This window comes from Leptosomus discolor, chromosome 6 (genome assembly GCF_034619465.1).
Source record: "Leptosomus discolor isolate bLepDis1 chromosome 6, bLepDis1.hap2, whole genome shotgun sequence".
NCBI classification, from domain to species: Eukaryota; Metazoa; Chordata; class Aves; order Leptosomiformes; family Leptosomidae; genus Leptosomus; species Leptosomus discolor.
In genome coordinates, this window is record NC_141396.1 from 23,306,281 (window position 1) to 23,322,987 (window position 16,707).

General features: G+C 40.9%; 1 protein-coding gene across 3 annotated transcripts in view; it reads right to left on the bottom strand.

The window, feature by feature from the left end:
• SORBS1 (sorbin and SH3 domain containing 1) overlaps window positions 1–16,707 on the bottom strand; it is an 81,524-nt gene that overhangs the window by 28,337 nt on the left and 36,480 nt on the right. For 2 of the 3 annotated variants that reach the window (XM_086466360.1, XM_086466361.1), the window contains 7 exons: window positions 13,168–13,215; window positions 12,924–13,053; window positions 11,595–11,709; window positions 8,251–8,334; window positions 4,286–4,351; window positions 3,615–3,716; window positions 2,225–2,274 (listed from right to left, as the gene is read on the bottom strand). In XM_086466360.1, coding sequence (XP_086322486.1) covers window positions 2,225–2,274; window positions 3,615–3,716; window positions 4,286–4,351; window positions 8,251–8,334; window positions 11,595–11,709; window positions 12,924–13,053; window positions 13,168–13,215 — 595 coding nt within the window. Of the gene's footprint in view, window positions 1–2,224; window positions 2,275–3,614; window positions 3,717–4,285; window positions 4,352–4,855; window positions 4,871–8,250; window positions 8,335–11,594; window positions 11,710–12,923; window positions 13,054–13,167; window positions 13,216–16,707 lie in introns of all 3 variants that reach the window. The other variant, XM_086466359.1, reaches the window with a different exon arrangement.

A 16,707-nucleotide genomic window follows, 5' to 3' on the forward strand; every position in this document is an offset into this window, starting at 1 on the left:
TTATCTTTTCTTTTATTGTTATTGTTCCATTAAAGCTGTTTTAGTTTTCTTTTCCAAACCGTAAAGTCTCTCTCCCTTGTTCTCTCTCCTTTTCCCTTTTGGGAGGGGAGAGGGGTTAGTAGAGAGCGTCTGTCATTCGTTAGTGGCCGGCCCAGCCTCAAACCGTGACACAATGCTATGGTATAAACAGCCTTTCCAGGTACAAAAGACTTACTGAACAATCAAGCAGATAATGTTTTCCTAAAAGCTAAGCTCGTCTGATACCAGTTCCTGTGCTTAACCAGGCTCTTCAGAATAAGATGGAGTCTCACAAAGCTATTCTGGGGCCAAAACACGACTGCTGGAAAGTTTTGGGGAAAAAAGAAAAAAAAAAAAAGGGCATTTGCCAATTCATGGAAAACATTCTGAAAGCTGGTTTATACCCTGATGTGCAGGAGTGATACAAATTTATGTGAGTGTGGAAAGGCTTGTGGTTACTCCTGCTTGTTGTGGATAAATTTGTACATGCATCTGTTTATTTTGGATAGACACCGTACTTAGGTGGTAAAGAGAAAGCTTTCGAACACATCAGAGGACTGGCTATGGAGGTGGAAGCACACAATATCTGGATCACAAAGAAGATTTTTAGTTTCTGGACAAGGAAAACCAGGTCATATGCAGTCCCATAAATTACTTTCTGGAGTAAATGCTCGTGAAAAGCACCATGAAAGAGAAAGGGAATACTGTCACTTTTTCAACCTAGTCAATGCTCAAACAGACCCATAGCTACAGAGCTGCTGTGTCTTGTACGGGTTTTCCCGGTGCCTCTCTTTGCCAAGTTCCCAAGGAAGCCTTACCAGTTGTAGCAGGGAATAATGACTGACCTGAGGTTCCTCACCTGGGAGGTAAAAGCATTTTAGCCTTGTTGTTAAAAACTGAAGGGTTAAAATGATTCTCCTTTGGGAATACACCTGGGGGAGACAGAGTCCCTTTACCAGCTGCTCCCTTATTAGGGCCAGCAAGCAGTACTGTGTTAGGGCCAAAGCAGCCTGCAAGATCAGAATCAGGTGAACGGAGGGAGGAGCAACACTGCAGAAGAGACAATAAACTCCAGGTATCTTTTCTCCCTGCTTTCTAAAGGCAGGACAGGGAAGATCATGTGACTCCACTGGGTCTGCTGTTATGTCCTATTCCCAGCCTACCCAGGTGCTTCCCCTCTGCTGGTGCAGATGCTGGCACTCCTGCCTACTTTGCATGGCGTCAGAAAGGGCACAGACAGTGCTGCCATGCGTGAAAACTTTACCATTCTCTCCCTACCAAACAGTCATAAGAGCAACCAACAAAATGCAGCAGTGTGCAAGTTTCCCAGCAGTATGAACACAGACAGAAGGGAACAGAGTTGAAAGTAGTACAGTAAACCTCTGAGGCAGCCCCAGAAGAGCGGTGAAAACACGTGATATTAATGGGCGTCTGGAGAAGAACATGCCTTTCCTAACGAACCATCCATGCAGAGGGGATCACTGTGCCTACGGACAACATTAAGCACTCAGTCTAGTTACAAGGAGCAGCAGATTCACAGTAGGAGCTGCCTCCATGGCACAAGTAACTCAGTACAGCTCAAGCATCTTGCTCCTCCTTTTTTTTTTTTTTGTGTGTGTGTTCCTCTTTTAAGACAAACAAGCTCCATCTACAACTCATTCACACAGAGCATACTGTTTATTATGTATTCTTCCAGAAAAACAGTGCCACATTAGATCTTTGAGAAATATCGTTATGCTACCACTGTTCCCTTCCTGTAAGCTGGAAAATTATTGCCTTCCATCAACAGCATCCTTTTGATCTGGTGTGCATAACTGGGAATATCTAACAGGGGACAATATATCATACACATGTAACAGAAACAAACTTTGTTTATTCCACACAATGAAGTTGCATGAAGTTACAGTCAATTTGCAAACTTTATCAAGGTGGAGTTAAAGGTCTGTTTGTGCTAGACAGTGACTTCAAAAAAACCCAAACCAGCAATTCTTATCTAGACAATACAATCACTTGTGTAATCACTTCAAAATTCATTGAAGATCAACTGCACCTGGACTCATCTAAAGCATGTGTATAATTCTCATGGTACACGCATTTGTCTATATACATCACAAAAAATGAAGCCAACCCATTTCCAATGCCCAAACCCCTATCCTACGTGCCCTCAGACTGTAAAGAGACATCAAAAAGCAATTGGAAAACTTACTAGGAAGAATGGTCTGTGGAAGTTTCCAGAGGAGTAATACCTGCTGTATTCTGCGAAAAGTCCAAACAAAGGAGTCATTGATACACACTTTCATGTGAGGAGAAAGAAAAAGGCTTTCTTAAGTAATTTTCCATCTATTACTTGAATATTTGCCTTGAGGAGACATTGAGGTTTAAGTCTAAATGCAATTTAAGCTGTCAATGTCTTTGCAGAAAAGCGACAATTTTCCTGAGTTCCTTCAGGGCAGTGACAGGTTTTTAGCACAGCCTATGCCTTTTCCCAGTGCCTATTCTTTTGTCTGCAAATGAGTCATTGTGAATAAAGCCAAAAGCAAGAAGAGATAACCAGCTGGGCCATGACCAGCAGACACATGCTCATAATTATTTCCCCAAGCTTTTTGCCCAACCAGTCACTGCCCGCCTTTGTTTTAAAGGTATATTTCTGCAGCACAATACATTCTTCAACATTCAAAAAAATACCAAAGCACTAATAAGAAAAGCAACGTTTCAGTTCAGATTCCTTACTTAAGAGAAGCAATGCCAGCTGCACAGGTTCAATAGCAAAAGCCAGTTCTTATCCGCTTGCTTTAAATCCATCTAACACTTCCTAGGCACATTATTTAAAAAATTGAAGGCAATTTTAGAAGAAATGCTCTATTTGGTGTCCCCTCATCTATCTGAGGATTCCTATGTAGGAAGAAAAAGCGTATCTTAGGTTTGAAAAAGCAGCTTTTTCAAATCCTGGTGAAATGCCGCAGCTTCAAAAAAAAAAAAAGCCAACAACAACAGGAAAAAAAAAATAGAAAAAATGGCGTGTTACCAAATTAATCTATCATTTCATGGTATGGGTCCTGCAGACCCTCAAAACAGCAGCACCAGCTGACCTGCCTCAGGCGGCCATGGCAAGATGCACCGTAAGGAAAACTGTGTAAAATCTCTTGCAAATATCCAAATCTTGGGTAGGCATGAGCTTCTCGCAGAAAGCAGGGCTTGTATGAAGGGAGGGTAGATGGCAACACGCTTGAAAGGCACGAGATGATGACGTGATGCCAACCAAGAATTTTAAGCTGATTGCTGCTGCCTATTCATGTGAAAAATAGAGGGTTTTTTTTTTTTTCAGACACTGAACTCAAAACCCTAAAGGGGGACTGGGGTGGGGGGCAGCTGAAAGGGAATGGGGAAAGAGGAAATCACTGTATCTGAAATGGATTTCAAGCCGGATTCTCAGCATCACGTTCTATTATTTCTGACAGCAACACAGCAAGCCATGCAGTCAGAATGGTCAGAACCATTATTTATCACAACCTCATTTAATAATCATCCAGCAGTGAATAGATTAGAGCAGAGAGTTTGGAAACAGGGATTGGCAGCATGAAAAGAAGAGGAAATACCTTCTGTGGCTTTTTATGTGGCGCTTTATAAAGCTTCTCCATTTTTTCTAAATCTGCCTCTAACTCAGTCTGGTAGAGGTAGAGGTCTTTTTCTAGATCAGTCTGGTTAAAGAAGGAGAAGAAGAATGGGAAAATAATGCTTAGGGTTAGGGGAAACCAAAGGAATGTTAATTTTGAAAAAAAAAAAAAAAGTCAGCCTTTTTAACTGAAAAAAGACAAAGATGGTATGGACAATACATAGAAAATCACTAGTAATTAATCATGTTTTAATCATTACAAAGGAAATAGTTTTAAGCATTTACATTCAAAATTAAGAGATACACAGGCCTGCTAGAATCTAATTCTACAAACCATAAAGTTATAAAACCCACCTGTAAAAAAAAAAAGATGCTCTAACAATATGCAATATGCTGTTAGTATAATTATCATTGCAAGTCAAGATAGCAAAACCACCACTCTAAATTATGGCTGATTATGCTTTAAGAATTGTTTATTAAACCAATTTACTAGCTCCTTAATTGTTAGGCTAATGAGCTCAAGCCCAATTAAAAAAATCACTCACAAGCACACAAAACCCAAGCAATACTACAAAAAAAAAAAACCAAACCAATCACATACACACATACATACACGTTAGATGCTGTAGTACAATGTACGTGAGGCACAATTACCTTTCTATCCTCTCTAGTAAGGATAGAGCAATCTCCAGGAGTATAATCCCAAATCTTTTTTGGAGGCTGATGGAAAGCAGAGGAAGGAAATGAGGAAATGGAGATAAGGAAAGACATCACAGAGAATATGGAAACTGGATTAGAACAGAGGGGGAATACAATAGGGGATTTGCATCAACACTGAAAAGAAATGAAAAAAAAAACCACAACAGAGAAAGAGAGATAGAAAGAGGGATAAATCCTCTATAGCACAAATATCAAGAGATCATGGGAGGCAAAAGGGAGCATACATGCAGTCTGAGAGGGGCTGTCTTCAGTAGTGTTTGAGGACATTTTTAGTTTTGCAAGGTGCTCTAAGGGATTTTGGACTCTCCAGAGGGAGCCCACAGCTGGTGGTTAAAGCATTCTTAACACAAAACCAAACCAAAACAAAATGGGGAATAAAACCACACAGTCATAAAAAGCGTTTGTCTTGCTCATTCTTCTTTTCAAAAGGAAAGGGTAAAACAAAGGCCTTTGACAAAGAAAAGGGAGAATCTTTCCCACCCCCGCCAGACTATGAATACATACCATATGAACAAATAGCTGAATTTCCAGTGGTGGCATTGTGGGGCAATGAGAATGTAGAGTTATTTTTTATTCCACTGGTTTGGGCGGTTGTTTGGGGGGGGGGGGGTTGGTGGACAGAGTAGGACATATGGAAGTTTGGAATCTAGTTATTTAAAATTCATCCTATAGGTGAAGACACCGATTTCAAAACAGGATTTTCTCTTTGGATGCACATGTAAACATCAGGAAGGATTATTCAAAGTGAAAGACCTTTGTCCTGACACTCCTATCCAAACAATGTCACACTAATATCCTCATTTCACCTGATATGCACCTCTCTCTTATAGGCTCAAAGAGACTTTGTTCTTACTTTGTGAAATCAGAACACATTTGCTCTGTTTCCAAACAAAAATAACCTCTGTTGGCTGGCAAGCTTAGCATCATCCTACGCATCTATACTGACTTCTGTGACTAGATTATTAAAGTGACTCCAAGTCACTGACAGGGATTCTCCGAGTGTCAGTCTATCAAGGGTGAGACTAAGATATGACAATTGGGTCTTGGTCCAAATTGCTTTTAGACTTCTTGCATCTGTAGTTTGAATCTGTCCCACTTACATTTGGACAGCCACTGTGTGGATGCAAACACTAAATACCTATTTCTTACCCATCAAAACAGCAGCTGCAAGGGGGTAGATGGTGTTGCAAAGATTTAGGTCTGAGATTTGCAAGGAAGGAGATGAGCAGGCAGGACATGCACCCCTTTTCCCAGCCCCCTGCTTCTTCATTTATAGCAAAGAGCTTACTCAGTGCTGTCTCAGGAAGGGCTGGGAGAAAGTGCCCATTTGTGTGACCCTGCAATCACAGTGGAAGACAACTGAGCTCTAGACTGAACGAATGTCAAATTTTGTGGATGGGCTTCATGGAGCTGCGGAGCCATGGGTCAGGAGGAAGGAAGGAGAGAGCATGTGGGGATTCAGTCTCAGCAGCACACAGAAAAAGCATTCATGGTGCAGAGACTCATCTACCTGTCAGCAGGGCATGCGCCTGCCCAGAAATGCATCTGAGATGCCGGTCCAGCAAAGTGTCGCTTCAGCTGCCCTAGGAAGTACATGTGCTTTCCTCAATGGAGAAAGCCCCATCCTGGTTATTCTGGTGTCTTTGAAAAGCAACACCCAGAGGCTCACAAAAATCCTTTGCTCCCTTTTAACAAGGGTGTTTCCTGCCCACGTCACATAGCTGCAAATCAAGTCAGAAAGCCAGGGGAAATTATGCCTGTAGAAGTACGCATTGTCTCCAGCACTGGAAAAAAAGCTGGGACAAAGAGAATCTCTGAAAATCCCAGGTGCTAGCAAACATCAGTTCAAACTCTCTGTTTAGGCATGAAGCTTAGCCACTAGCTGGTCACAAAAATCTGGTGTTCTCATGACCTGAGTGAGCAAAGCTACAAAAAGCATAATCTTTTGGATGCGGTAATGAAGCTCACGTGGAGCTTTGCTAGCTATAAAAGTCTGAGATGGCATCCTCAATTCAAGTGCGTGATGCCAAAGCACTATGTACAGAGTATCACATTGGGGGGGGGGGGGGGGGGGGGGGGGGGGGCATAGTTGGTTAGGGAGCACTGTTGCATGGCTATGGAGCTAGAGCAAGTTGACACAGGATATGACTTCAAGGCAAGCTCTAAGAAAGCAGCCCTTAACAACAGTGCCCTGAGCAAAGTGGGGAACTCATCAAGAGAATGGATGCTCTCTTGAACAAAAGATGGATTGCTGGTGTAGCCCAAGATGCCCTCTTCTGAAGGCCAAGGCTGCATGACTAAAGGCACAAATGCACGCTTCTAAGGAACAGATATACCCTCACTTCTGGAAAGGCCCAAGGGCATAAAACTTCTCCTTTCTCTGACACATTTTCCATTAACTCGAAGGACCATAGAGATGACAAACCTTCATCCATTGCAAAAGCATATGGCTATTAATTACACAGCAGCAAAGAGAAGCAGGTTTCTGCTCACTTTGTGGAAATCAAACCATGACAACTGGTGAAGGGTTAAATCCTTATACTGGTATCAGTTAAAAGCCTCAGGGAGGTAGGATTTACCTGACTTCTACTGCCTAAAAGTTAGGGGTTCTTATCTCAAATACTGTTGAAGCTCCTTTATTAGTTTAGGGTGGAAGGTACATAGTTATTAAACATAGTTTTCTATGACAGAATGGACTACCCAGTCACTGTACATGTTCATTTTTCAGCAAAAATTACAGTATATCTATGATGTGATCAGACTGGGCACCTAACCTCAGGCAGCTACATTCTGCGTAGAGGAATTTTGTCAATTCTGTGAGAACAAAGAGTACATTTAAAGAAAACTTGCTCTCTGGTGTCCATGTGCAGTTCCCTTTGAATCCAGCACTGAATCTTAAAATCTGCTTCTGGTTTATTGTACATGCAGGGAAACCTCAGCAGCACTCAAAAATGGTATGCATGGGCATTTGACAACTGACCTCAAGGAGAAAGAAGAAACAACCACTATACTTGAATAGCTGTGAGAGGCTGATACCGACCCTCTGGTGCAGTAAGAGCAGCTTACTAAACAGTATTTAATAATGAAGCTAACAGTGCTTAATCAGCAAGAACCAGGTCATAAAATTCTTTAAAGTTATGGTTTTTTCCAATAGGTGTGACCACTGATGTCTTCCCTCCATCAAAATGTTCTTTGTCCTACTGAATAATTAAGCTTTGCTTCATCTTTTTCCAGAGCAGGAAGTCAAAGCCTCCCCCCCCACCCCCCATAGCAACACAGCTCCATTTGAAAAGAAAGCACACTGTTCTCAGACTCCCTTGGTTTCAGGGAATGGTAAGGGCTATTCAACAGACTGATGCACCACATTTGGGCAACGGGCAGCTACATGCATAAGGAAATGAGCAGAAAACCGGGTCATGACCTGTTTATGGACAGCTGGAAATTACTGACCTACAGTTTATAAGCTAAGGCCAGGAATAAATGAGTGATTCTCCTTGACTTAAAGCTACATATCAGCCATCCTAGATCTTGTTAGGCACAGGGAGAACAAGGGTTTTGAATAACAACTTTCAATAATAAGAACAGGGCGTTACTTGTAACGTTAACAATAAAAATGTAGTTTGAACCATGGTGCGTGAAAAAACATTGCCTTGTTGATACATATGGGTGGAAGGTGGGGAATGTTTATAAATGGCGTCAGAATACTTAAAGTGGTCACAGAACAGCTGCTTTACATCAATACCAGCATGATGTTATGAAAAAACATATTTTTAAATGATTAAGGCAGCTGTTCCAGGTTTAGGGCCTAGCAAAGAGATGTGACAATCATTTTTTTTTAAAAAAAAAAAAAAAAAAAAAAGGCAGATTGACCTCATTGGTCATTGAACTATCAAACTTACCGGTTTCCCAAACTCCAATTCCGAAAAGAATTTATACCAAGGTTCATTCTTTAAATCTATCTCTTCTGGGCTTATATCCCGAGTCTAAAGGAGTTGGTGATAGGGGAATGGAAGAAAGAGAAGGATAACATTATGCAAAGAATACACGGAAAGGGACTGTTAGAGATGCAGATCCCATGGTTTCCATTCTAAAATGTAGATATTTAGCCTTATAATTTGGAATTTCTATAGCACCTCTCTCACAAAGGCCATGAACTGCTTTGCAAACATCAGTTAAGCCTAATGGCATCACTGTGAGCAACATGAATATGAATGAATTGCATTTTACAGATCAGGAGACCCACACAGAGAGAGATTATGCAGCTTGCCCAGAGTCACAGGGAGACTCAATGGAAGAGCTGGGAGTCAACCAGTCCTCACTCCTACTGTCAGACACTTCCATCAACTCCAAAGCTGCACGTACTAAAAATGTTTTTTAAAATCTTCATTTGTAAAAAAAAAAAAAAAAAAAAAAAAAAAAAAAAAGAGATTCAGCAAGACTGAAATTCAAATACTGCATCTTTAACAGCACATGAATATGTGAGAAACCCTGTTCTATACACTGCAAACAGAGTGAAAGGTGGTTTTCTAAATCAAAGGAGACACGAGTCAGACAGAGTGCATCCCTGAATGATCTCTGAAGGGACGGACAGAGAGACAATATTGTTTCTTCACAAATAAATGTTAAGAGAATCAGACAAAACTACAATCAGGGAAAATCAGACAGGACAGAAAACAGCAGTTGAAAAGGAAATTCCCTTTTGTTCATACAATCTGTTTTAATGAAACAAAAAAAGTTAAAATAGTCGTAGCTGTTTAAAAATACTACAGGTGAGGTACAAGAATTAATAATAACTCTATTCCCAAGGGTTATGAGGCGCCACTCCCCAAAAGACACATAGCTAACTCCTGCATTTCAGTGTACCTAAGTCTTAGACATAATGGATATCTCACTGCACTAAAAATATAAATACATTATGCCTGACACGCCAGTGTGATCCCAAGTGCTCCATCACAACAAGCGATGAGCCACACACATGCACGGAGGGCCAACGCAAAGTGTCCTGATGCAAATCTTCCAGTGACAGATTTACTGAGGCAGAGGAGAGTTGCCAACAGTGCTGGGCTTTACTAGATGTCCCAGACTCTGCAACTGCCAGTACGTATCACAAAAAAAGCTCTGGGACAAGAGCTCAAGATTGATGCTAAAAGACGCACAATACTTCAGTCCAGAAGATAAATGGTTACATCATGTTTGATCTCCAATGGCCTGGAGGATGATTTGGCTATTTCTTAAAGGCACAACAGAAGCAATGCCTCCATTTTTTTTTTTACTCCACTCCAACTAAAAGTACTCATCTTGTTATATAACTGCCTTTACACTAAAAAAAAGCCCACTGACGTCAACAGGACGCTCTTCATTACTCTGAAATGGTTTTGGATTGAGATTCTGATAGTCACAGCTCTGGGTGTGATTACCAGGAGATATCCAACAATCTCCTGCAGCCTCCTTGAAAGATCTAGCTGCTAACCACTGTATTACTGTTGTATTTAATTAGACTGATGGAGATCATGAGGCCATCATTTCAAGACCTTCTTTTTTCTGTGATCTATAGCTTGAAATTAAAGCTCAAAAAACATTGGAAGTAACACAGCTATCACAGTTGTCTTGTCTTTGATGAGCTCTGTACAACTTCTCAATTATGTGGATGATGGTCCTGCTTGTGGCTTTTAGACTCTGATTCAACATCTCAATTAAGTACCTGATGAAGTCTGAACATGTAAGCAGTGCCACTGGTGATGATAGACTTTTCACAAAGGCTTAAGTACACAGATGAAGCAGGCCTTTTGCCACAAGGTTTAGTCTTTGCTTTAATCTCTTCAATCTTGTTTACTGTGAGACAAAATTACCACTTAAGTCAGCAGAAATCTTGCTGCAGGATGGACTGCATGAAAGGAGTTGTGATACCATGTTCAAACCACTCCTCACTGGCACTTCTCTAATGGGCTGAGCCAATGCCCAGCAGGATCAAGACAGTCACCCATCGCCCATTTCAATAGGCACTCGGGTCACGGTCCTAGGAGGAGCAACTTTGTTGAAATCAATGAAGGGACACAGGTATGAAAAGAAGCTGTCTGCAGGATTTCAAAAAGTGACGGACCTTGATTGCACTTGGAAGGGAAAAAGAAAACCCACCAAAATACTAAGGAGAAACATCAGGTCTCAGATCAGACTTGACTCATATGTTTCTATTGATTTAAATTGCTGTTCACTCTTATGTAAAATCCTTGTCAGGTTTACAGGAGCACTCCTTTACCTACTCCATGCATGGATCAATGCCTGAGCTGTTAAGGTACAAAGTCCAGTTTACATCTGGAATCTTGCATGTAATCAGTGTTTCTAATTGAATCCTTCAAATTAATGCCTATCTAGAACAATTATATCTTTATGTACCAAACTGGCTATTCACTAGTAACCTCATTCAGTATTTTCTAGCACTTACAGTGTCACACTTGCACCACAGAAGGACACCTTAAGTGAGCTGTGGCGATTTATGCAGGACTGGCTGATGAGGTCAGCACCACCTCTCTGCCCTGCCCCTTGCCAAGTGTTCTTAGCCAAGCCTGCAGAATGAGACTCTTGTATGCCCACAGCATTACTTACAAATTCAAACTGAAATTGGTAACAGTTCGCCTAATACTCAAGGTTACACACCAGCATAGCTTAAGAGCCAGCTCATATTCAGTTCTGCCACACCTGCCACAGAAGTGGTGAGATCCAGCTGAGGAAGAAAGCAGCCCAAAGGAGACTGTCATGTCCTAATGCACCTCAGAGGCATCCCTTGAGGCATGCTATGGGCACTCTAAAAATTAGCTGTGCAGTGTTTAAAGCATCAGAGTAACACAGAAACTGAACCAGTCTGCTTTGTTCCATAACCCCATCAACTCTCCTGCATCAACTAATGCTGTGCCCTAGATAAAGTACAGCTGGCAAAACAGCTGCTGGACAGGTCACAATGTCAAACATGGATTAAAACTAGGGTTAGTGATCCATACTTAACACAGAAAACAACACGTCCAAAAGGAAAGAAGCCTCTCAATCCCCCTGGATCTTGCTTTAGAGAGAACAAAAATGTTAGGAAGTTATGCAAAACAGTTTTCAAAACAAACGATACAGGAAATACATCACATGAGCACTTCAACGTAAGCATAAGGAATCATATCCGAATGGAACTGGACAAGCACTCGGGGAGTATTTTACAATCACAGGATAAAGCCACAAACTAGGATAAAACAAACATTACCATCTTTTCATTGTTCAGAACTGAGGATTTTCCCGGCTGATAGTCATAAATGCTCCTGGGCTCTGCACGGTATTTTCTGGTGTCCACCTTCTTGTCTGGAGGCTCCCAGTCAGTCCTGAGGAAAGAAAGATCAATTAACCCAAAACACTGTGGTTTCCATGGAGACAAGCACTTCCTTTTGACAGACGCCTTTCACTGTTAATCAGGGTACTTCTTTTTTAATCTAGGAAAGGAGCCTGCTGCAAGAGGAACAGTTCAGATAGGCCTCCGGGCATGTATTTGTTTATCTACAGCAGGCAGAGTTTGATATGGCTTAGCTGCTGAAACCCCTGGAGCAGAGGGGGTTTCTTCACAGAACCACAGAATGGCAGGGGTTGCAAGGGACCTCTGGAGATTATCTAGTCCAACCCCCCTGCTAAAGCAGGTTGCACAGCACTGCATCCAGGCAGGTTTTGAGTATCTCCAGGGAAGGAGATTCCACAGCCTCCCTGGGCAGCCTGTTCCAGTGCTCTGTCACCCTTAACGTAAAGAAGTTTTTCTTCATGTTGAGGCAGAACTTCCTGTGCTCCAGTTTGTGCCCGTTGCCCCTTGTCCTGTCACTGGGCACCACTGAAAAGAGACACATTCTATCAGCAAACTTTATCTCCTGATATCTGGTGGCCTGAGATGCTCACTGAATTAGCAATCTCAAATTATGGCATTGTTCATTTGAGGCAGCAAGTGAAAAACATTGAGAGCATGTGGAGTCAGTGAGGGAGGGAAGAACAGTTCAAGAGCTGCAAGAATTCAGCAGGACATAAAATACTCATTGGCTCATTCTGCTTTCCCTTTACTTTGTAAACGCATTCATTACTGTTACAAAAAGGCTTCAAACACACGGTAATAAACAAAGCAAAAAACCAGGAGGGAAGTAATCTTGAAAGATCAGAAATGACGCTGCTAACTAGAACCTACTTCCAACAAAGTTCATATGGGTGGCACTCCTCAGAGATGGAAAATGTAACAAAACTTTCACCAAGGCTCAACATAAATCCAAATTTTGCTTCTCCACAATTATTGCTACTTGCTTATATTCTGAGATGCCTTTACAGTGTAACACTGAGCTAAGAGTTTTCACTGTAACTCTGTGGTAGGCACTGTATAGGCATGATGCTCAGCGAAGGAGCTCACTGCAGCTAAGTAGAAGTCCGAGTCAAAACTACATCTCCATTTCCCCAAAAAATTTTAACTAGAGTTGTGGACCTAAAGCTTCCACCTTAGTTCCCTTCCCATTCATAGCTTTCGGAGATTCTTCCAGTACTGATCCAAATCTATCTTAGTTCAGGTCACCTTTCTGGGCTTGATTTCAGCGATGAAGTACGGTTTGGCAGTGGCAAAGTGGCAGACCTCTTAACAACCTTCTCTGAATCAATATTGTCCATTTCACTCTTGGAACGGGGAACTGAAAGGTGGGTTCTGCCTGTAGGGTAAGTCAAATATAGGAATATTGGTGAACAGGATAGAAGGCAAATAAATACATGCTTTACATGCCCTTTCTGTTCAACAGATTACACAAGAAATGTGAATTACTTACTGTCCTCAGAATAGGAATAACGAGGAGAATATGAATCAGAATCTTCATCTGAAAGACAAAAGCATTTTGCAAGTGAGCTGAAAAAGCCCTAAAGAAGCTGACCACCAGAGACCCTTTTCATTTCTTCTACTATACAGCCATAATTTGAGTGATATGCCCAATACTTACCACAAGGAGAGGATCCTAAAAAAAGAAAATCCCAATGAGGTTTAAATTGCATTTAAATGTAATTCCTAGATTAGATACAAATATTAATGTACTACTTACACTAACACCTTTCTCCAGGCTCTGAAAGCACTTTTGAAAATGATCACTTTTTATCACAAAACTCCTCTACAGCAAGGGTTATTAGATCCATTTTATCAAAAGCTGAAAGATCAACAGAAGATCTAAAAGCCACAGTATATACCTAAAATAACTCATTAGGTGCTAGACACAGTAACAGAGCTGAGCAGTCCTGCTCTCAATCACATATGATAATTCCTGGGACATCTTCCTTGTATTAACTTGCACACCAAGTTGAAGTATGTTCACTGACTCAGATCATCTTTTAGGCATAGACAACACTGCTGGCACAAGACACAGGTATAGTTGAACCAAGAGACTGTCCTTGTTCTGAAGAGCTTACTTTTTAAATAGGAAAGACATGCCTATAGAGTGCAATAGAGATACTCAAGCAGCTCTGAAAGTGCTAGCAATGACACCAGTATCACTGAGTGGTGTGGTCTGGCCCCCAAGCTGAACAACCTTCTTTCTGTGACACTGGAACTGCTACACTGCATCAACACAGCAATGTCATTCCCAGGACACAACTGCTGGCTTGGGCCGTGGAACGACATACTGCCTTAGTCAAAGACAACATGGTACTGGAGTGTGCAAGGGAGACATACCCAAAAAAAAGGTGGGAGGATGGCAGCATTACCACCCCTCACTCTACAAGTGATGTCCAGAGAGACTTTGACTCAATCAAAAACCTAGTGGTATCTTTCCGCCATCTTCAACAGGCTTTGGAATGAAAGCTCAATGAATTGCAGGTAGTAGCAGGGGGAGCTAGGATCAGATCTGGAAACTGGAACCATGGGCCTATCACCTTTCTCTGCTGCTGAGGGTTCAAATTTGCAGGGATGTGTATATGAGACATCTACAGGACTTCCAAGGCAAAATGCAAAGTGCAATGCAATGACTGCAAAGAGAACTGTGAGCAAAGGTATTACTAATACCTTTGTGAATAAACCACTAAAAGTGACAGAGATAAAAAGACAGAAAACCGAAATAGATTAAGCTAGAATAAGCTAGATAAGAGAACATTCTAAAAATGCATTACGTGATTTTAGTGATGCTGATCAAAAGATTGAAACAATTTCCTGATCTTCTCTCAAGGAGGACATCAACCAGCTGCTTATAGCCAATCTCATCTGCTGGAAAAAACAATCTGGCTACACAGCTGATCTGAAATTGCACTCAAGCCTTAATCAAGCCTTTCACAAAGGCTCAAAGAAGTCTTAACTTTTAGTCTCTCTGCTGAGTTCTCTTGGTGAATGAATGAGGAGGTTTAAGTTCCAAACAGATGGTTATTAGCTCTGGTATGTTTATCATAAGCTTCAGGTTAAAAAATAGCGAAGGTCAATTTTCAGGCCAATTCCCATATTTTAAACCTAAATGACAGAAAACAAATATTTTATTTATTCAATGTTATTGCACTGAATTGTTTACAAACTTAACCAGTATTCCTATATAAAAGTTTGGTTTATTAGATAGTAAAATACTTGGTAAATCACAAACCTCTGTCTCTACAAATACAGATGAACAAATGTCTAAAACTATCTTCACAGCCATTCACGTCTCATAGTCTTATTTAGTGCTGGTGATCAACGAATAAATTGATTTACTTACTTGAAGAGAAATATCAATATTCATTTTAGCTCATCATTCAGACAGGAAAACCATACAGTAAACAATTCACTTCAGGTAAGTGCTCTTTTCCAATTGCTGATATTCTAATATCAGCAATAATAAGGAGAACGGGTCTCTGAGTATCTTATGATGAAGAGTGTCTACATTTCTTCCCTTTTTACAGCAAGGAATGCTGAAACACAGAAACCTGGAATGACTTGATAAAGATTAAAGAGTTAATCAGAGATGAGCATTACAATAAGATCTCCTGGCTCTCAGAGCTGCATTCTATCTATAGGATCCTCCTTAATGGAGCAGGGTATCACCAGTTTGTAATTTCAAAATCCAATTCCTTTAGCAAGAAGAGGCTGTTCCCTAGTAGTTTCTAGAGAATCTTCAGGTTTTGTTTGATTTTTCCATGGCTTGGCCATACCCTCTATGTTTCTAGAGACTCTAAAGGTATTTTAGAGGGGAGCCCAAATCCTGGTGTTTCTAGGAGATTGTATGCACCAATCCAAAGCAAAAAACTCTTGACACTGACTGTATGAAATTGAGGCTTCAACCCATTTCTGTATAAACACTTTGCCACTGAGTATATAACTTCGAAATTTTTTCTAATCATTAAACATGCACTGCAACCCATCTACATGGTCAGATATTCCCAATTCCTTTTCAAGGAAAGAATCCAAGCAAATATTAAAGAAACTTCCTAACATATTCAGAATAAAAAGCAAGTGTTTGGTCCAATAAAATGGCAACTACCTAAACCAGAAAATTACTTTCATATGCACATTTGTAAGTGCATAGGGGACATTTATGGGAAACCAGACTCTCAATGTATTATCATCATTGGCTTAGCAAACTACATAAGTTCAGACAAGAGCAAAATGGATTTTCAAACATCACAAAGAAGAAAATTGAATCTCTGTAAAACTCCTTTATCAGTTAGTTACTGAGACTCTTTATTTCACTCTCATCCACACCCACCTTCTATTGCCAACAGAAAATAATTTACACTGCATTATGATCAGCAAGACAAGATTCTTCACCTACAGGTGTCACCAAGAAATCAGCAAGTATCTTAGACACCTGCATGACACTCATCCATATTCATTTTAACAGTGAAATGCGCCTTCCAACTCCTAGTCTTCTTTGAGCATCTCAGCTCGAACCTGTATTGTAAGCTTCTTACACAGTTCCCACCAGACGTTTAATATAAACACCGAATTAAATGGTTAATTAATAGTCTCACCAGGGCTGGCTTGAGGCACAGGCTAAGTAGCAAGTTCCTAAATTGCAGGATCTAAAGTGACATCAAAGCACCAAGTCAACAGGGCCAGCACCAAGTCAACAATTTCCCAATCAGGAAATGTCTGTATGTCCAATGTGTGCCAGCGGATTCCAGTGTTTCTCATACGTAAGTGTAACACACAATTATATGATTGCCACTGCAATAGATGCTATTTCACCATCCCTGAAACATGACTTCAAAGGATTTTGGTTCGTACATGAAGTTTAAAGGAATCTGCTGAGCACATGAAGCGGATAAGGCAAAGACAGTGTTATTTCAAGTTGCAAGATGTGCTGACAAGACCGTTGAACTCTGTCCTTGCCTAGATATGCCAAGTGCACCTAAGGCCAGCCCTG